General features: G+C 40.9%; 1 protein-coding gene across 1 annotated transcript in view; it reads left to right on the forward strand.

The window, feature by feature from the left end:
• Window positions 1-21,954, forward strand: part of LOC110502958 (heparan sulfate glucosamine 3-O-sulfotransferase 3A1-like) — a 62,315-nt gene extending 40,361 nt beyond the window's left edge. Inside the window, exon 2 of the mRNA XM_021581305.2 lies at window positions 18,658-21,954. Within this exon, the coding sequence (XP_021436980.2) occupies window positions 18,658-19,279 (622 nt within the window). The 3' untranslated portion in view covers window positions 19,280-21,954. The remainder of the gene's footprint in view (window positions 1-18,657) is intronic.
• The last annotated feature ends 1,396 nt before the right edge of the window (window positions 21,955-23,350 follow it).

Genomic DNA, 23,350 nt, shown 5'->3' on the forward strand with positions numbered 1-23,350 from the left:
TGTGTGTAACGATGGGGAGCAGGTGGGGTTAATGATTGTTGCCAGGACCAGTGGTAAGTAGACTAGCGACGTCGAGCGCTGGAGCGGGAGTAGGCATGACAGACAGTCTCTCTAGTCATGGTTTTAAAAGTTTTGAAATCTCACAGTATCAACTTTGCTTTAGCTTTTTGTTATGACATTGTTATGCCATCCAATGGGAACACTTCGCCTACCCGGCGCGCAGGGCAGCTGAATCAAGTGCACCTACCGCCAATAGCGCGAAATGAATTAAAAAATAGGAACGCAAGGCATTATCGTTGGGTTTTGAAATCTCACAGTATCAACTTTGCTTTAGCTTTTTGTTATGCCATTGTTATGCCATCCAATGGGAACACTTTGCCTACCCAGCGAGCAGGGCAGCTGAATCAAGTGCACCTACCGTCAATAGCGCGAAATTAATACAAAAAATAGGAACGCAAGGCATTATCTTTGTTTTTTTTCTGAAATGTTTAGTGATTGACTATGAATGCCTTGGAGATCGATTAGTCGATCGTAATCAATCGGTTGATGACCACTGGTTTAGTCCATAATGTTGCTTGATCGGTGGTTAGGCTATTAGCTGGACAAAAGTAGGCTACATGAAAAGTGCAACACTGTTAATATAACTGTGTGTTCGTGTGGGTGTCCTGTGAATTTATATCAATCATGAATCTGCATTTCCTGGAAAATTCTCATCAACAAAATTAATCAAATTAAGATCCTACATCTGTACCAATCTGTTTCCCTTCACCAGTTTTCTCAGCAGTTATTGCTGTCCAATATGGTGATATTTTATCTACATCCCATGAGTCTTTCTGGTATCTCTTCATTGCCCCACTTTATCAAAACCATGTTGCTGTTGTTTTCCCAGAGGAATGACTAACAGAGGTCCTGTCCTTTTCCAGGAAGAGATGAGCCTCTTATCTAGTAATTGTGTCGCTCTCGAAAATTACTTCCTACACCTTACAATTCCCATGCATCACTCCAATCCCCCCACAATTCCCATGTGAGTGATTCCATACAAAACCCTCGGAGTGTGGGGTCAAATCACAGCCAGGGTCAGCCATTATCAACGGTGACCCTGGAGCAATTATTGTTTCTCAAGGGCACATCGACAGATCTTTCACCTTGTCAGCCCCGGGATTCAAATGAGCTACCTTTCAGTTACTGGCCCAATGCTCTAACCGCTGTACTATGATTTCCCATTGTAGCCAATTCTGTTACCGTTTCTTAGGAAATTCTCTTACTGATTTGGTTACAGATTTTTGAGTTTTACCCACTTAATAATTCATAAACAAAATGTATGTCAGCAAAATCACTACAGCTAATTGATAGGTCTAACTAATTGATAGGTCTAACTAAGCACAAGGTAATGTTTCTTAAACTTACAGAAGGCAGAGAAAATTATTATACCAAATAAGTGTGGATATTAGTTGGCAAGGGTCTTTATTTCAACAGTGTGTTTTGATTTATTTCTAATACCTTTTAAGACTTTTTCTGGTGGAAGACCCCTTTTCCATCTGTTTGACCACAAATGAAAGCCTTTGCTTTTTCCTAATGTTTAAGATTCAGTCTTATGTAGCAACATTTGAAATTGTGTTTTTTTACATTGGATAAAAGTAGAGAATCCGAGCAAAAAATGTGTATATCATACACCGCAGTTGAGGAACAATGGCAAAGTAAGTATGCTTTGAAGGTGTAAACTGTACAGTGAAATTACTTACATAGTAGAGTATATGGTTTAGACATGTAGCAAGCTAGCTACCTAAACTATTAACCATGGTTGAAAATCTATATATGCTTTCATTTCTCAAAAATCTACACTCTTAGCTTTCATTTGACACCAAATTTGACTCTTTTTTTCACCTTTATTTAACCAGGAAGGCAAGTTGAGAACAAGTTCTCATTTACAATTGCGACCTGGCCAAGATAAAGCAAAGCAGTTCGACACATACAACAACACAGAGTTACACATGGAGTAAAACAAAACATACAGTCAATAATACAGTAGAAACAAGTATATATACGATGTGAGCAATTGAGGTGACATAAGGGAGGTAAAGGCAAAAAAAAGTAAGTAAGTAAATACACTATAGCAAGTAAAACACTGGAATGGTAGATTTGCAGTGGAAGAATGTGCAAAGTAGAAATAAAAATAATGGGGTGCAAAGGAGCAAAATAAATAAATAAAATAAATAAATACAGTAGGGAAAGAGGTAGTTGTTTGGGCTAAATTATCCAGTTTCAGAGATTTTTGTAGTTTGTTCCAGTCATTGACAGCAGAGAACTGGAAGGAGAGGAGGCCATAGAAAGAATTGGTTTTGGGGGTGACCTGAGAGATATACCTTCTGGAGCGCATGAGACAGGTGGGAGATGCTATGGTGACCAGCGAGCTGAGATAAGGGGGGACTTTACCTAGCAGGGTCTTGTAGACGAGTATGAAGTGAGGGCCAGCCAACGAGAGCGTACAGGTCGCAATGGTGGGTAGTATATGGGGCTTTGGTGACAAAATGGATGGCACTGTGATAGACTGCATCCAATTTGTTGAGTAGGGTATTGGAGGCTATTTTGTAAATGACATCGCCAAAGTCGAGGATTGGTAGGATGCACAGTTTTACAAGGGTATGTTTGGCAGCATGAGTGAAGGATGCTTGTTGCGAAATAGGAAGAGATTAGATTAGAGACTAGAGACTAGATTTAACTTTGAATTGTAGATGTTTGATGTGGGTCTGGAAGGAGAGTTTACAGTCTAACCAGACACCTATGTATTTGTAGTTGTGCACGTATTCTAAGTCAGAGCCGTCCAGAGTAGTGATGTTGGACAGGGGGCAGGTGCAGGCAGCGATCGGTTGAAGAGCATGCAATTAGTTTTACTTGTATTTAAGAGCAATTGGAGGCCACGGAAGGAGAGTTGTATGGCATTGAAGCTTGCCTGGAGGGTTGTTAAAGAAGGGTCAGAAGTATACAGAATGGTGTCGTCTGCGTAGAGGTGGATCAGAGACTCACCAGCAGCAAGAGGGATATCATTGATGTATACAGAGAAGAGAGTCGGTCCAAGAATTGAACCCTGTGGCACCCCCATAGAGACTGCCAGAGATCCGGACAACAGACCCTCCGATTTGACACACTGAACTCTATCAGAGAAGTAGTTGGTGAACCAGGCGAGGCAATCATTTGAGAAACCAAGGATGTCGAGTCTGCCGATGAGGATGTGGTGATTGACAGAGTCGAAAGCCTTGGCCAGATCAATGAATACGGCTGCATGGTATTGTTTCTTATCGATGGCAGTTAAGATATCATTTAGGACCTTGAGCGTGGCTGAGATGCACCCATGACCAGCTCTGAAACCAGATTGCATAGCAGAGAAGGTATGGTGAGATTCAAAATGGTCGGTAATCTGTTGACTTGGCTTTCGAAGACCTTAGAAAGGCAAGGTAGGATAGATACAGGTCTGTAGCAGTTTGGGTCAATAGTGTCCCCCCCTTTGAAGAGGGGGATGACCACAGCTGCTTTCCAATCTTTGGGAATCTCAGACGACACGAAAGAGAGGTTGAACAGGTTAGTAATAGGGGTGGCAACAATTTCAGCAGATAATTTTAGAAAGAAAGGGTCCAGATTGTCTAGCCCGGCTGATTTGTAGGGGTCCAGATTTTGCAGCTCTTTCAGAACATCACCTGACTGGATTTGGGAGAAGGAGAAATGGGGAAGGCTTGGGCGAGTTGCTGTGGGGAGTGCAGTGCTGTTGACTTTGGTAGGGGTAGCCAGGTGGAAAGCATGGCCAGCCGTGGAAAAGTGCATATTGAAATTCTCAATTATGGTGGATTTATCAGTGGTGACAGTGTTTCCTATCTTCAGTGCAGTGGGCACCTGGGAGGAGGTGTTCTTATTCTCCATGGACTTTACAGTGTGCCAGAACTTTTTTTAGTTAGTGTTGCAGGAAGCAAATTTCTGCTTGAAAAAGCTAGCCTTGGCTGTGTATATTGGTTTCTAGCTTCCCTGAAAAGTTGCATATCACGGGGGCTGTTCGATGCTAATGCAGAACGCCATAGGATGTTTTTGTGTTGGTTAAGGGCAGCCAGGTCGGGGGAGAACCAAGGGCTATATCTGTTCCTGGTTCTAAATTTCTTGAATGGGGCATGCTTATTTGAGATGGTTAGGAAGGCATTTAAAAAAAAAATAACCAGGCATCCTCTACTGACAGGATGAGATCAATATCCCTCCAGGATACCCCGGCCAGGTCGATTAGAAAGGCCTGCTCGCTGAAGTGTTTCAGGGAGCATTTGACAGTGATGAGTGGAGGTCGTTTGACCGCTGACCCGTTACGGATGCAGGCAATGAGACAGTGATCGCTGAGATCTTGGTTGAAGACAGCAGAGGTGTATTTAGAGGGCAAGTTGGTTAGGATGATATCTATGAGGGTGCCCGTGTTTACGGCTTTGGGAAGGTACCTGGTAGGCTCATTGATCATTTGTGTGAGATTGAGGGCATCAAGCTTAGATTGTAGGATGGCAGGGGTGTTCAGCATGTTCCAGTTTAGGTCGCCTAGCAGCACGAGCTCTGAAGATAGATGGGGGGGCAATCAGTTCACATATGGTGTGCAGAGCACAGCTGGGGGCAGAGGGTGATCTATAGCAGGCGTCAGCAGTGAGAGACTTGTTTTTAGAGAGCTGGATTTTTAAAAGTAGAAGTTCAAATTGTTTGGGTAGAGAGCTGGATAGTAGGACAGAACTCTGCAGGCTATCTTTGCAGTAGATTGCAACACTGCCCCCTTTGGCAGTTCTATCTTGTCTGAAAATGTTGTAGTTAGGGATGAACATTTCAGAATTTTTGGTGGGCTTTTTAAGCCAGGATTCAGACACAGCTAGAACATCCGAGTTGGCAGAGTGTGCAAAAGCAGTGAATAAAGCACATTTAGGGAGGAGACTTCTAATGTTAACATGCATGAAACCAAGGCTATTATGGTTGCAGAAGTCATCAAAAGAGAGCGCCTGGGGAATAGAAGTGGAGTCACCTCTACATCACCAGAGGAAATGAGGAGGAGTAGGATAAAGGTATGGCTAAAAGCAATGAGAATGGGTCGTCTAGAACGTCTGGAACGGAGAGTAAATTGAGGTTTCTGGGGGCGATGAAATAGCTTCAAGGTATAACGTACAGAACTTCACATGTTGGTGCTCATGGGTCCTTTTTACATGGAAATTATTTTATTTTGTTGTGACAATATAGGTCATGTGATCTGTAAGATGTACGAACAATTTGTCTCCTATGAAGCTTTACTGCTTGCTGTTATATGAGAGGTATTTAGATTTAAATCCCCCAAAATATAAACATGAATATTAAAAAAACTAAATTTGAGATTTGACACATTTTTGGCATTAAATAATAAATAAATAATAAAAATAGGCTTATCTAAGTCAGATGAACTCATGGATGCCATTGGTACCACTCTGCGTGCAGTTTGAAGGGGCTTCATTGGCAAAATCCCAATGTATACCTTAATAATGTCACGCCCTGACCATAGAGAGCCCTCGGGGTTCTCTATGGTGCTTTAGGTCAGGGAGTGACTCGGGGGTGTTCTAGTCGTTATATTTCCATGTTGGTGTTTTAGTATGGTTCAGAATTAGTGGCAGCTGAATATTGTTGTCTCTAATTGGGGATCATACTTAAGTTGTCCTTTGTTCCCACCTGTTTGTGGGACATAGTTTGTGTTAGTGTTTTGTGCACTACGGCTGTCACGGTCGTGTTATGTTTATTGTTTTTGTAGTTTCACGTTGTAATAAAGTATGGGGAACTCAACTCATGCTGCGCCTTGGTCCGTTCCTATCGACGAACATGACAAATACATTGTTGAACATAATATAGACTGGGCATATCAAAGATCCAGAGTGGGATCTCTGCTACTTTTAAAGTTATGATCCAATGTATATGCATTACCAACAAAGTGAATGTGAAAATGGATTCAAAATGGTCATCCTGGTGATTTGCAAGATGTGCAATGCTAGAATTAAAAGGAGGGCTGTGATCGGTTACATTGCCTACTGTGCCAATTTCTATGTAATAGATTTTACAACTAGCGGAGCTTTGATATTCCTGAGGATAATATTACTGTTTATATGTTTCAATATTCATCCATCAGAAGAAAATATTTTTATTGAACTCTAAATAGTACTCAAATTACAGAGCCAGTGGTAAAGCTTCATACGACACCACCTACAGGTGAATCACTATGGAGTATTAAAGTAGCTACAGGTGAAACACTATGGAGTATTAAAGTAGCTACAGATGAAACACTATGGAGTATTAAAGTAGCTACAGATGAAACACTATGGAGTATTAAAGTAGCTACAGATGAAACACTATGGAGTATTAAAGTAGCTACAGATGAAACACTATGGAGTATTAAAGTAGCTACAGATGAAACACTATGGAGTATTAAAGTAGCTACAGATGAAACACTATGGAGTATTAAAGTAGCTACAGATGAAACACTATGGAGTATTAAAGTAGCTACAGATGAAACACTATGGAGTATTAAAGTAGCTACAGATGAAACACTATGGAGTATTAAAGTAGCTACAGATGAAACACTATGGAGTATTAAAGTAGCTACAGATGAAACACTATGGAGTATTAAAGTAGCTACAGATGAAACACTATGGAGTATTAAAGTAGCTACAGATGAAACACTATGGAGTATTAAAGTAGCTACAGATGAAACACTATGGAGTATTAAAGTAGCTACAGATGAAACACTATGGAGTATTAAAGTAGCTACAGATGAAACACTATGGAGTATTAAAGTAGCTACAGATGAAACACTATGGAGTATTAAAGTAGCTACAGATGAAACACTATGGAGTATTAAAGTAGCTACAGGTGAAACACTATGGAGTATTAAAGTAGCTACAGATGAAACACTATGGAGTATTAAAGTAGCTACAGATGAAACACTATGGAGTATTAAAGTAGCTACAGGTGAAACACTATGGAGTATTAAAGTAGCTACAGATGAAACACTATGGAGTATTAAAGTAGCTACAGATGAAACACTATGGAGTATTAAAGTAGCTACAGATGAAACACTATGGAGTATTAAAGTAGCTACAGATGAAACACTATGGAGTATTAAAGTAGCTACAGATGAAACACTATGGAGTATTAAAGTAGCTACAGATGAAACACTATGGAGTATTAAAGTAGCTACAGATGAAACACTATGGAGAATTAAAGTAGCTACAGATGAAACACTATGGAGTATTAAAGTAGCTACAGATGAAACACTATGGAGTATTAAAGTAGCTACAGATGAAACACTATGGAGTATTAAAGTAGCTACAGATGAAACACTATGGAGAATTAAAGTAGCTACAGATGAAACACTATGGAGTATTAAAGTAGCTACAGATGAAACACTATGGAGTATTAAAGTAGCTACAGATGAAACACTATGGAGTATTAAAGTAGCTACAGATGAAACACTATGGAGTATTAAAGTAGCTACAGATGAAACACTATGGAGTATTAAAGTAGCTACAGATGAAACACTATGGAGTATTAAAGTAGCTACAGATGAAACACTATGGAGTATTAAAGTAGCTACAGATGAAACACTATGGAGTATTAAAGTAGCTACAGATGAAACACTATGGAGTATTAAAGTAGCTACAGATGAAACACTATGGAGTATTAAAGTAGCTACAGATGAAACACTATGGAGTATTAAAGTAGCTACAGATGAAACACTATGGAGTATTAAAGTAGCTACAGATGAAACACTATGGAGTATTAAAGTAGCTACAGATGAAACACTATGGAGTATTAAAGTAGCTACAGATGAAACACTATGGAGTATTAAAGTAGCTACAGATGAAACACTATGGAGTATTAAAGTAGCTACAGATGAAACACTATGGAGTATTAAAGTAGCTACAGATGAAACACTATGGAGTATTAAAGTAGCTACAGATGAAACACTATGGAGTATTAAAGTAGCTACAGATGAAACACTATGGAGTATTAAAGTAGCTACAGATGAAACACTATGGAGTATTAAAATAGCTACAGATGAAACACTATGGAGTATTAAAGTAGCTACAGATGAAACACTATGGAGTATTAAAGTAGCTACAGATGAAACACTATGGAGTATTAAAGTAGCTACAGATGAAACACTATGGAGTATTAAAGTAGCTACAGATGAAACACTATGGAGTATTAAAGTAGCTACAGATGAAACACTATGGAGTATTAAAGTAGCTACAGATGAAACACTATGGAGAATTAAAGTAGGCGTGGGTAAGGCCAAACGTCACAAATATGCCAACTTTGGTACATTATTTCTAAATTATGCTTTTAGATATACAGTATGCCATTTAGTATGTCAATCTAAAGGACCATTTACAGATTTTTTTTTCGTACTAGTTAGAAATGGAATCACTCGTGTTTGTTGGTAATTGTGCCAGTCAATGGTAGCCTAGCGGTTAGTGTTGGGGCGGTAACTGAAAGGTTGCTAGATTGAATCCCCTAGCTGACAAGATAAAAATCTGTCGTTCTGCCCCTGAATAAGGCAGTTAACCCACTGTTCCTAGGCCTTCATTGTAAATAACAATGTGTTCTTAACTGACTTGCCGAGTTAAATAATAGTTCAATAAATAATAAAAAAAATTGCATGAGAAAGACATTTCAAATTGGCAATATAAGGATTGTATCTGGTATAGCTGAGCAAACCATAATCCTTAGACTTTGGATCATAACTCTAAAAGTAGCAGAGATCCCACTCTGGAACTTTGATATACCCGTAGAGTATATTATGTTCAACAATATATTAAAGGGATACCTCGGGATTTTGGCAATGAAGCCCATTCAAGGTGTGTCACAGCTGACAGGGGCACGAGGAGCGACACTAAACCCAAATGAAGAACAGGATTTGGGGTTAGGCTTACATCTGTGATCCCCTGACCCATACCACCATGATAAACAGATGGATCTCTCACCACCGGGAGCTCCCTGATGTTTAGTTGAATACATAAGAGGTTATATAAAACAGTTGTTTCTCCCACCATAGCATACTACTGTACTCCCCTCTCACATCACACCTCCTATGCCAGCCTTGGCCCACTTCCAGTGCCTGGGGCATTTGCTGTCCCCAGGGTCAGTTAAAGGTGCTACACTGCTACCAGAGAGGTTGACAGAGCTGTAAAGCAGTACGTCCAGCAGAACAGGCGCAGGCGGACATACCACCACACACAGCAGTCATTACTCTAAATCACTGACCCACCCTCCTCTCCCCAGCTCCATCCTCCTCATGACTTCAGCTATAAACCAGTGACCTGGAAAATGTCTGCTGAGCAGAGCTATTCTCTCCTTCCCCTTCCCTCCCTTGCAAACAGCAGAAATATTGAGACACTTACCAGATGATTATCTGGTCACAACACCGGCCATGGCGGCCGTGTGGAAAACACTCTGGGAGTGGAGGAGTGGATGTACAGTATGCTTCACACTGGAATAGAAGAAGGAATCAAAGGCTTCTACATGGGGAGAATTGGACCGGGATGGCTCTTAGTGCCTGTTCCACTAGCCTTTTGGCCTCTATTGCTCCATTGAGAGACATGTACAGATGTAGGATCTTAATATGACCTGTATTGTTACAGCAAAAATGTTCCTACAAGATTTGAACATTTAGTCCATAATGTTGCTGGATTGGTGGTTAGGCTATTAGCTGGTCAAAATTAGGCTAAATGAAAAGTAGAGTACAGTTAATTTAACTGTGTGTTAGTGCAGTTTTTCATTTAATGATCAAATTAAGATCCTACATTGGTAGACGTAAATGAGGGACCCCCTTGTTTGCCGGTCACCAGACACTCATTAATTGGGCCAGATATTAGACCTAGTCCAACCCCAGACCCAGCCCAAGACCCAGACCCAGACTTAGCCACCATCCAAACCCAGCCCCAGTCCAACCCAAAACCCAGTCCAACTCCAGCCCCAGTCCAACCCCAGACCCAATCCAACCCCAGCAACAGTCCAACTCCAGACCCAGTCCAACTCCAGACCCAATACAACCCCAGCCGCAGTCCAACTCCAGACCCAGTCCAACTGCAGACCCAGTCCAACCCCAGACCCAGTCCAACTCCAGACCCAATCCAACCCCAGCCCCAGTCCAACTCCAGACCCAGTCCAACTCCAGCCCCAGTCAAACCCCAGACCCTTTCTGATTGATCTGTGAGTAAAGCAGGAGGGATTTGCTTACTTGCTAGTTTTGTTTTGTTTGTTATATACTGCATTTGTTTCCGATCATAACCTTTGCTATACCTCAATATGTACTCTATGTAGCCTGAAAAATGGTATGTAGTGGGAGGGAGGGAGAATGAAGAGGAAGATGAGGAGTAGGATGAGGGGGAATGAGTATTGGTACTGTATATATTTGTATTTATTGGGGATCCCCATCATACAGTACCACTACCCACTCCTCCTCCTCCTCCTCCTTTTTACCACTACACATATATAGGCTGCATGGGTTTTGTAAGAGAAGTAACATGGATGGAGGGAGGGAGGGGGAAACTAAAGCTGTGATGCATCAGACCATTTGTGCCAAAGTACTCCTTTTATAGACAACCTTACAAAGGACTCATTGACTGATCTCCTCTAGCATTACCTTGTCCTTCAGAATGTGTTCAAACAGGGAATAGAGTAACCTCCAATGAGTTTTGACAGACAACATTGCCTAGGTAGTAGAACCATATGAGCGTATTCTCTCAGAGTACAATTTACGCCGTGTTCTGTCTCACATATTTTCTCCCTAAAAAGTACAGTGGTTATTTGTTTGTGCTCTCAAACGTTTCCCACTCAACCTGTCATTTTCATTTTCTACTGAAAATGTGACACCATAAATCGTCAATTCACTTTCCACTTTCCGCCATATCTTTAAGTTAGTTCCAGCATCAAAATGTTAATATAAACCATGCTTACACTTACATACTGTATATCCTTACTCCATTCTGCTCCGTTGTTTTATGAGTTGACGCCTGCTGTCTGTATTCCATGCATTAGTGTGTATGGGGAGTCGTATTTTAGCAGTGCACAGAAGACATCAAAGCAGGTCTGTGGAGATGCAGTAAATCTCAGGCACTTGGAAGGTACCTCGTTCATTACATCACCTACGCTGCCAATAAAGTTTCATTAGATTGCATGCGGTTCCTGTTGGAATTGAAATAAATGCTCTTGTGTAGCCTGCATGAACAAAAGCCACTCTCTTTTCTCTTCCCTGTATAGTCATCCCAGACCTGTGAATGAATCTATCATGGATCAACTTCAAACTCTCTCCCCACTCAATCCCCAGTCTTTATTCCTTGGGAAGACAGTTAGAGATGATTTTCTTTCTTTAGCATTGCAGAGTTTATTCAAACTACACATCCTCCATATGCTGAATTATGCATGGGAACCAAACATCTGGAAAGTTCTGCTTTGTAGAAGAAGACCATGGTTATGGTTATTATTATATTACTATAATGGTTATGGTTATTATTATGGTTATTATTATATTACTATAATGGTTATGGTTATTATTATTATGTGTATTATTATATTACAATTATGGTAATTAAGATGTTTGCTATTATATTACTATAATGGTTATTGTTATTATTATGTTATTATATTACTGTAATGTTACGGTTATTATTATGTTCTTAATTGTATTACTTTAATGGTTATGAATATTATTATGTTTATTAATATATTACTATTGTGGTTATGGCTACCAGGTGGCCTGCTCACATTACCATATTTCTGAGGGGACCTGATACTATCCTCATACAATCCTGATGCTATTCTGATACTATCCTGATACTTCCTAACACTATTCTGATTATTTTCTGATACTGTCTTGATAATATCCTGATACTACAGTGATACTATCCTCATCCTATTCTGATACTAACCCGATACTATCCTGATACTCTTCTGATACTGTCCTGACACTATCCTGATACTATCATGAGAGTACGCTGATACTATCATGATACTATCATGATACTATTCTGACACTATCCTGATACTATTCTAAAACTATTTTGATTGTATCCTGATACTATTCTGAAACTATCTTGATACTTTTCTGATACTATCCTTATACTATCCCAATACTATCATGTTTCTATTCTGATACTATCCTGATACTATCTTGAAACTATCTTGATACTATTCTGATAGTATCATGATACTATCCTCATACTATCCTGATACTATCATGATACTATCCTAATACTATCCTGATACTGTTCTGATTCTGTCCTGATTCTCTCCTGATAGTATCATGATACTATCCTCATACCATTTTGATACTAACCCGATACTATCCTGATACTCTTATGATTTTATCCTGATACTATCTTGATACTACCCTAAAACGATTTTGATTATATCCTGATACTATTCTGATACTATCTTGATACTGATCCTGATACTATCCTGAAACTATTCAGAAACAATCCTGATACTATCTTGAAACTATCCTAAAACGATTTTGATTACATCCTGATACTATTCTGAAACTATCTTGATTATTTTCTGATACTATCCTGATACTATCCTGATACTATCCAGATACTATCCTGATACTATTCAGAAACAATCCTGATACTATTCTGAAACTATCTTGATTATTTTCTGATACTATCCTGATACTATCCTGATACTATCCTGATACTATCTTGATACTATCCTAAAACGTTTTAGATTATATCCTGATACTATTCTGAAACTATCCTGATACTATGCTGATACTGATCCTGATACTATCCTGATACTATTTAGAAACATTCCTGATACTCTTCTGACACTATCCTGATACTATCTTGATACTATCCTAAAACTTTTTAGATTATGTCCTAATACTATTCTGAAACTATCTTGATACTTTTCTGATACTATCCTTATACTATCCCAATACTATCATGTTTCTATTCTGATACTATCCTGATACTATCTTGAAACTATCTTGATACTATTCTGATAGTATCATGATACTATCCTCATACTATCCTGATACTATCATGATACTATCCTAATACTATCCTGATACTGTTCTGATTCTGTCCTGATTCTCTCCTGATAGTATCATGATACTATCCTCATACCATTTTGATACTAACCCGATACTATCCTGATACTCTTATGATTTTATCCTGATACTATCTTGATACTACCCTAAAACGATTTTGATTATATCCTGATACTATTCTGATACTATCTTGATACTGATCCTGATACTATCCTGAAACTATTCAGAAACAATCCTGATACTATCTTGAAACTATCCTAAAACGATTTTGATTACATCCTGATACTTTTCTGACACTATCCTGATACTATCTTGAAACTATCCTAAAACGATTTTGAATACATCCTGATACTATTCTGAAACTATCCTGATACTATGCTGATACTGATCCTGATACTATCCTGATACTATTTAGAAACATTCCTGATACTCTTCTGACACTATCCTGATACTATCTTGATACTATCCTAAAACTTTTTAGATTATGTCCTGATACTATTCTGAAACTATCTTGATACTTTTCTATTACTATCCTTATACTATCCCAATACTATCCTGTTTCTATTCTGATACTATACTGAAACTATCTTGATACTAATCTGATAGTATCCTGATACTATCCTGATACTATTCTCATATTATCCTGATACTTTCCTGATACTATCATGATACTATCCTAATACTATCCTGCTACTGTTCTGATTCTGTACTGATTCTCTCCTGATAGTATGATGATACTATCCTCATACCATTCTGATACTAACCCGAAACTATCCCGATACTCTTCTGATTTTATCCTGATACTATCCTGTTACTATCCTGATACTATTATCATACTATCCTGATACTATCATAATAGTATCATAATACTATCCTGACACTGTTCTGATTCTGTCCTGATACTCTCCTTATACTATCCTGATAAGATCCTGATACTATCATGATATTATCCTCATACTATTCTGATACTATCCTGATGCTATCCTGATACTATCTTTATACTATTCTGATACTATCCTGATACTTTTCTCATACTTTTCTCATATTTTCATGAAACTATCCTAATTCTATCCTGATACTGATCTGTTTCTGTCCTGATACTGTTCTGATACTCTCCTGATACTATCATGATACTATACTCATACTATTCTGATACTAACCCAATACTATCCTTATACTATCTTGATGCTATCCTGATACAATCCTGATACTGTCCTGATACTGTCCTGATACTATCTTGATACTATCCTGATAGTCTCCTGATACAATCCTGATACTGTCCTGATACTGTCCTGATACTATCTTGATACTATCCTGATAGTCTCCTGATACAATCCTGATACTGTCCTGATTCTGTCCTGATACTATTCTGATTCTGTTCTTACTGTAATCAGGTTGCATTAACCTCAGTGGATGGATTCCAAACTGCACCCTATTTCCTTTATTGTGCACTGTGCACTACTTTTGACCAGGGCCCATAGGGCTCAGTGTGCCATTTGCAACACAACTTATTCCTGATGCTTATGTTGAGGGGCTGGTGGGTAACCTCAAATAACCACAGTCCAATTCCTGTACTCTGCACCTCCTTCAGTACCCCCCTTTCCCAAATCTAGTTTTTCCAGAAATCCTGATTGGAATATTATTGGAATCAGTAGGGAATAAGCAGGAAATCTGAATTCATCCAAACAGGATATCTGGAAAACCCTGGAATTTTGAGAAAGTTACCAGAATGTTGTAACTCTGCACTGCACATAGGAGAGCAGACCATGAACCAGGGTGATAGCCAGGCCACGGAGGTGATGGGGCAAATAATCTTAGGTGGAAACATAGATATTGAAACAAACTATTCCAAAAATCTGTCTGCAATGCAGTATGCAATAGAGCATGCTGGGAAAAAATGATAATGAAGGGTGTGATGATGGGTGTGGTTTTGATTCAAAGTGATGTGTATTAGTTTTAGGGCCCAGTATTAAGGTAAAACTAGGCCCTCAAAATAAGTCCTTGCGAAATATGTACGGTATTGTGTTAAATACTGTAAATATATTTTTTACAATAATATATTCGCTTAGGATCTCACTTGGTGAAGATCATAAGACCAAAAATGAGTGCAACAACCTTGTCTCTGTGTTCCTCTCCTTGTTCGGGCGTTGTTCGGCAGTCGGCGTCACCACCTTTCGTCGCCGATCCACCTTTCGTTTTCCATTTGTTTTGTCTTGTCTTCCTGCACACCTGGTTTTCATCTCCTACTAATTAACGTGTATTTAGCCCTCTGTTCCCTCCATGTCTGTGTGGGGTATTGTTTATTGTCAGGGTTGGTACGCTGCCGGCTGGTTTGCGCCGGGTTTTGTTTTATACTCGTGCTTTGTGGCAGCCAGTACTTTGTACTAAAGGTTTTGTACTTTGAGCTGCCTTACTTGTTCTTTGGGAATTTGTGGTTGCGTTCTGCATGATGATTGCCTAAGTAAAGTGCTTTGTCCTTTCATCTCTGCTCTCCTGTCCCTGACTTCCATGCACCAGCTACACCCACCATTGACACTCTGTCACTAACAAGTGCAGTCATGGGCGGTAACTGTTACAATAAACTCGAGCGGCAAGACACTCTGTGAAATATTTTAATAAGGCTGTGGTTAATTTAATACTGTTCCGGTGTCTATATGGGTCCACAGACAACACTTTCAGTGTTGATTTAACACTCTCAGTGTATATATATATTTTAAAACTGGAGAACTAACTGTGTGTAGCTGTGCTGCCTCACCCTGATCTTGTGACATGAGGCTGCCAGGTTAGAGTCACTCAGGAGGCTCAGGCTATTATACCTTGGAAGCATCTGCACCCTGAAGGGCAGGAGAGGCACATAAACCACGCAGGGACACTTCAAGGTGAAAGCTCTCTGTGTATCACACAGGTGGTTTGTGGCACCTTAATTGGGGAGGACGGGTCTGATATACATCATGGTGTCCATGTGTTTGATACAGTTCCATTCACTCCATTCCAGACTTCCAGTCCTCCCCTCAATAGCCTCCTGTGGTGGATAAATCTTGGCAAAACATAAACTATTTTAAACACATTTAGGTGTCATAGTGGAACCAAAAAGACACTGCCATAATTGAATGTGGTCCTTTTTTGGGTGAAACCAAAACCTCTGTTTTCAGGCTGGATATGGACATTTATTCAAATATCTTGACTTTCCCAGCATCAGTGCAAGAGGGAAATCTTGGAGAGAAGCGTAAGGGCGTAGTGAAGTCATCCACTTCACAGTCTGACAGCTGGCATCTCTCAGAAGCACTCTCACTCTGATAAACACATCTCTCTAGTGGCATCTCAGATGCCTCGTCTTCTTTAGCTGCATGGAGGTTAAACGGAGCATGATCTTTTACCTGCCTGTTTGTGAGACAGAAAAACGGTGCTGCCGTCACATTAGGAAAGTAGCAAGTTTGGTGGTGGAGGATGGCTGTGTGGAGCCGAGAGCTATCTGCTGATGTGTGTCGCTTTATAAAGGCCCTGAGATTGAAAAGATGAGTAGGCCTCACCCTCCTCCTCTCCTCTCATCCTTTCTTCCTCCCCATTTTGACCAGCCAGGGGACCTGACAGAGGCTGAGCCCGCCTCCTTCCCCTAGCACAGCTCAGTAGTTCCGTCACGGACAGTAAAATGCATCTGCCATGGGAGCAGCGCAGGCAGGCCACTTTGTCAGCACACACACACACACACACACACATCCTGGGCTTTAAGCAGAGCCACACTAGCAGAGAGATAGAGAGAACTAGGATGAATAATTGAAGTGTGCATTCTGCAGAGGCTCTAAATGGCTGGGAGAAGAAGACGTTAATGATTCATGGGCTGCTTTTATCTGCTTTGGTTCAGGTCACTGTCCTGAAGGCACTTGGGGCAGCGGAGGAGAGACGAGGGTGGAGAGGGAAGGGGAGACAGAGGAGAGAAGCTGGAAAGGTGTGGTGTCATGGCCGAATAGATTGTGTGAAAAATGGGCCCGCACAGATTAAGAAATATTGCCAAAGAAAACGTTAAAACAAATATTAAGGCTGAGCGGCCTTCCCAGTTTAACTTTTTTGCTGTAAATATTTGAGGTGGGATTTATGTGTATTCTTTCATCACCAGGATTTAATTTCCCAGGCTTTGTCCCAAATGGCACCCTATTCCCTACATAGTACACTGGTTTTGACCAGAGGTCTAAAGTAGTGCACTATACAGTATAGGGAATAGGATGCCACTGTGGAAACAGCCCTTGAGTCCAACAGGACCACTTTTGCTGTGACTACTATGTCTCTGCTATGGTCTGTTCACTCATCTGCAGCTGTTTAGAAGGCGGCCCCGAAACATAGGGTTTCTCTTTTCCAAATCAAGTGTCCAATAAATGTGATATTAAAACTGAAGAAAAAAACATCTCTAATCACAATATGATGCGGCCTGATACGAACACTTTTCATTTTTAATATCTACAGAATAACAAACAGAGAATATGTCCATGCAGCAATGAATCAAATTGTGGTTCTCAAATAGTCTATTTGATGACGTTCCAGATCCAGATTCAGACAAGCTTAGAAACATGTTGTTCCACTGCTGTGTGTCACGAACGAAGGATGAGTTTCTTTCTGCTGGGGAAAGGTTGTTAACGCTGTTGTTTTCTTCTAGTGGTACAGGGAATTCAGGGCCGGCTCCAAGAATAAGAGACAAAAGCTTTTTGGGGAACTCAGTCGGGGTCTCAACTTACTGTTGATAGTAAGAATAGTAGAATACATCAGATGCAATTTAGAAATGTGGTTGTACATCATTCGGCAGGTTTTCCCTTGTTATGTCAGTCACAGGCAGTCACTCACTGACTACCTATAATTTGTTAGATGACAAATTGTATTATTAAACATGTAAGCTAACAATGATAGTTAGTCTAGTCAGGTATCTAAACTTGCAGTAATCATGACCAAATACTGACCAGGCACCCACCTCCCCTGGGCCCTGACCTCCAGTGGGCCCCCATTGACTGTGTTAGTCATTCTCACTCAGATATCAGATTAACATGGCAGAAATCATGCCTAAATGTGTAGAACTGCAAGAAATTAGCTGAAAACTGCAATATATTACTTGTGATGCGCCCTGGTCAAAAGTAGTGAACTATATAATCAGGGAATAGGCTGCATAGGAAACACTACCGTAGAAAAGACATCGCTCCCACGCACCACACAACTATCAATATGCTGATGCACTACACACCTATCAATACTCCCACACACTACACAGCTATCAATACTCTGATGCACTACACAACTATCAATACTCTCAGACGCACTACACAACTATCAACAAGTGTAGATGTGATACTGTACATTTGGCCCCGCTTTTCTGGCTAGTTTTAAAGCTTGCAGACTGTAGCTGCATGATAAAGAAATTTCAAGACAAATCCAATGAAAATAAAGTGTTAGATGTGTTTGTTTTGTGTTTTCTCAGTCTCACATGTTTGTTGTACTTAAAGTTGTTCTTGTCAAAGTTTATACGTATCTGACAGTCTGACAGTCAGGTCTGACAGTCAGTCAATCATTGTCTTCTCAACATATCCCTCTCCTCTCTTCAGAGAGCTGATGCCCAAGACCCTGGAGGGCCAGATCACCATGGAGAAGACCCCCAGCTACTTTGTGACCAGAGAGGCCCCGGCCCGGATCTCTGCCATGTCCCGGGACACCAAGCTGATCGTGGTGGTGAGGGACCCCATCACCAGGGCCATCTCTGACTACACACAGACGCTGTCCAAGAACCCAAAAATTCCCACCTTCGAGAGCTTGACCTTCAAAAACAGGACTACGGGGCTCATCGACACATCCTGGAGCGCCATCCAGATCGGCATCTATGCCAAGCACCTGGACAACTGGCTAGAGTACTTCCCTATGGGCCAGATTCTGTTCGTGAGCGGGGAGCGTCTGATCAGCGACCCTGCCGGAGAGCTGGGCAGGGTGCAGAACTTCCTGGGACTCAAGAGGATCATCACAGACAAACACTTCTACTTCAACCAGACCAAGGGCTTCTCCTGCCTCAAGAAGGCTGAGGGCAGCAGCAAGCCCCACTGCCTGGGCAAAACCAAAGGGCGGACCCACCCCAACATCCACCCAGAGGTGGTGCAGAGGCTACGGGACTTCTACAGGCCTTTCAACAGGAAGTTCTACCAGATGACGGGACGCATGTTTGGTTGGGACGACTGATTTTGCCTTGTTGGATTTACATTTGAGTCATTTAGCAGATACTCATATTGAGTGATTTACGGGAGCAATTATAGTTAGGTGCCTTGCTCATCAGATTGTCCACCTAGTCGGCTCAGGGATTCATACCAGTGATCTTTCAGTTACTGTCCCAACACTCTTAACCGCTAAGCTACCTGCCGCTCCAGAATACAGATGACCAGAGAACACAGATGACTGTTGACACTGCAGTATAACTGTGGGACAGCAACAACACTTAGCCTAGAGGCAATATGTGTCTGTGATAGCGGGGGAAAGGCCTTATCTGCTCTTACTGGCAATTCAGATATTTAACGTGTTCACTGTGTTACTGTGTCTCAGAACCAATATCAGCTGAGGCTGGTTGAAGGAAATGGAGAGGGATTATCCCTTATAGAGCATGTGGTGGTTCTAATACAGAGAGATACTGCATCTCTACCTCTCCCTGTAGTTCCTGTCAGAGGGCTTTCTTTTTTGGCAACCTTTCAGTGATGCAAAAGACAAATATGTTGTTACTGTATAGGAGGTTATATGAAATCAAAACAGAGAGACTTTGGATAAAAAGCCTTGTCTGAGTGATTATATACTATATTGTAAAGCAAACCCAGCTGCTTTTCAAAGAATTGTATTTTTCTAGAAAAATTTTGAAAAGTTAAAATTATATTTAATTTATTTAAGATGGGTGTACACATGCGGAATATAATATACATGTTGATATGCTTTATGTTTTCTGTGCTTATAGAATGTTGTTTTATACTGTACACATTTTTTTCTTCATCATGTTTATTGAGGTTATTCATTTGAATCTGTATATGCGATTCCCGGACTCTTTTCCTGCTGAGCTTGTAATTATAATCCTGCGAGGGTTTGTTATTCTGAGGGCAGTTTCCCCACGCTGAGTTAATGGAGTTGATTGAATTACAGTGTAGAGAGTGAGATAGAGTAAAGATAGCACTCAATGGAAGTGTCCAGTGGCACCCTATTCTCTATATAGTGCACTACTTTTTACCAGGTCCCATAGGGAATAGGGTGCCATTTGACCAGCATCCATAGGGAATAGGGTGCCATTTGACCAGGGCCCATAGGGAATAGGGTGCCATTTGACAAGGGCCCATAGGGAATAGGGTGCTATTTGGGATGCATAGTGAGTCAACTGTTGTATCAGTAACAGCAACTCATCAACTAATGTTATAATGAGACCTCTAGTGGGCCTAACCACATTATTTCTCAGATTTTCTCTTTAACATGCCTCCTTGTGAACTGAAAACAGTTGCTGTCATCCAGCCTTTCCTTGCCTCGGAAGCAACCATGGATGGAGGTGTCTCTCTGTGTCTTTTTAAAGGCGCCAGAGAACAATTTTGAAGTTGTGTTTTTGATTTATATCTGCCTGGTTGTGAGCTTCCAAAAAGCCTCTCCCCTTTCAAATGTTCCTCAAAGGGAAACTTCATCATGCTCAGTGTTTTCAATATCAGTTCAGGGGGAAACATATCAATTTGCCATCACTATTTATCATACGTACATTATAATTTTGTCTATTTCATTTGAAGTCATGTTGGATTTCTAAATCACACTTTATAAACAGTTCACATTTGTGAAGTCCTGATCCTGCCTCATCATCCTCACCAGTGGGCCTGTTGTTATGCTTCAGAACAGTCACTCAATGGACCACAGTACAGCAGATGTATTCCTACGAGGTTAAGTACTGTTGTGTCAAAGTTATTTTGAGTAAAGGCTTATTTACACAGCAAAGAACTACAACTAGCAACGCAAAATGGTGATCCTGCGTAGCAAAGATCTGTGTGCAGCACCTCAATTATAAACCCTCTCCCATCTCCCCACAACTCCTTCTCTAGTTGTCTCTGCTCATCTCGACCAAGCTTACAGGATGTCAAAAGAGGCTCCAACCATGCTAAAATATGCTTTCTATCTAAAAGGCTTATTGTTGGACTGCTGGTTTCCCTTGCGGGGTGAGGTCCTAGTCCGGGAGGCTTGTAGAGCACAGCCTTAAGAAGTTGGTAACAGCACTCCTCATGTCCCCTGGCTCTGAAACACTGTGTGGAACTGGTTGCTAATGTGTATGGTTAAGAGGTTGCACTGGCAACCACAGATGACACTCCAGGGGACGCTCAAGGGGAAAAAGGTTTGTCTTCTCTCAAGAGAGACTCTATACCGCTTGGTACCCTTGCTTATTTCGCTAGTGTTTAGACCTTGGCTAGATTCAACGCTTATCACAGAAGACCCTATTGAAATGTGAAGGACATTCTTGATTAAGCTGACATCAATCAAATCAAATTATAATGGTCACATACACACAGTTAGCAGATGTTATTGTGTTTGTACCGAAATGCTTATGCTCCTAGATCCGACAGTACAGCAGTAACTAACAGGTAATATCTAAGTCTTTGGTAACGGGCCGTGTCCGTGGCACTGTATTGTCCTCAAAGCGCGCAAAGAAGTTGCTTAATTTGTCTGGGAGCAAGACGTCGATGTCTGCGACGAGGCTGGTTTTCTTTTTGTAATCCGTGATTGTGTGTAGACCCTGCTACATACGTCTCGTATTTGAGCCGTTGAATTGTGACTCCACTTTGTCTCTATACGGACGCTTTGCTTGTTTGATTGCATTACGAGGGAATAACTACACTGTTTGTATTCTGCCATGTTTCCAGTCACCTTGCCATGATTAAATACAGTGGTACATGCTTTCAGTTTTGCGTGAATGCTGCCATAAATCCACGGTTTCTGGTTAGGGAAGGTTTTAATAGTCACAGTGGGTACAACATCCCCTATACACTTCCTTGTAAACTCGCTCACCGAGTCAGCGTATAAATCAATGTTATTGTCTGAGGCTACCTGGAACATATCCCAGTCCATGTGATCGAAGCAATCTTTAAGCGTGGAATACGATTGGTCAGATAAACGTTGGATAGACCTAAGCACGTGCTTCCTGTTTTATAGGAGTGGAGCAACAAGATGAATCATGAAACATCATGAATCATGAAACATACACCCCCACCCTTCTTCTTACCAGAGAGATGTTTGTTCCTGTCGGCACGAAGCACTGAAAATCCCGTTGGCTGTACGGAATCTGACAGCATGTCCCTAGCTAGCCATGTCTCCGTGAAATAGAGTATGTTACAATCCCAGATATATCTTTGGAAAGAAACTCTGGCCCTAATTTCATCGACTGTACATTATCGAGTAATATACTCAGAAGCGGTGGGTGGTGAGTGCGCATCCGAAGCCTCACTTGAAGACCGCTCCGACACCCTCTCCTCCGACGGTGTTGTTTTGGGTCGACCTCTGGAATCAGTTCAAATGCCCTGGGAGGTGCAGACAAAGGATTCGCTTTGGGAAAGTCGTACTCCTGATCGTAGTCCTGGTTGTGCTGTTAAGGTAACATCTCTCTGATATCCAATTGTTCTTCCCGGCTATATGTAATAACACTTAAGGTTTTCTGGGTTAACAATGTAAGAAATAATAATACATAAAAAAAACTAAATACTGCTGTCAGGACTCCCACCAAAGGTGGCTGCCCTGCCTGTTTGGGCGGCGCTCGGCGGTCGTCGTCGCCGGTCTACTAGCTGCCACCGATCCCCTTTTCCTTTTCTGTTTGTAATGTCTTATTGGTTGCACCTGTCTCTTATTTTGTTTTGATTCAGGACTATTTAAGCCTGTAAGGCCCGCCTGTTTTTGTGCAGGCTTGTTTTCTGTTAGTCGAGGTTGTTGCATGTAGTGTTCCTGTCTGTTTGTGCCCTGTGTTGGGTTGGAAATGTTTTGATTATTCGCCTGTTGTTTTGGACATTAATATTGGAGGCAGTAATAATGTCCGGTTTCCTCATTATCCTCTGCTCTCTGCGCTTGACTCCGCACCCACCACTTCAGGCTCTGTGACAACTGAGTTTCCTAAGGACTTGAAGCGAAGCTGCCATCTCTATCGGCGCCATCTTGTAAAGGACATAGGACACAAAGGACACAGCTTTTAACGTGAATGCAGTCTCCGTGAACCCATGAATGTTGCCTTTAAATTTCAATCACGTTATACAGTGTGAGGAATGA

Source organism: Oncorhynchus mykiss, chromosome 23 (genome assembly GCF_013265735.2).
Source record: "Oncorhynchus mykiss isolate Arlee chromosome 23, USDA_OmykA_1.1, whole genome shotgun sequence".
NCBI lineage: Eukaryota > Metazoa > Chordata > Actinopteri > Salmoniformes > Salmonidae > Oncorhynchus > Oncorhynchus mykiss.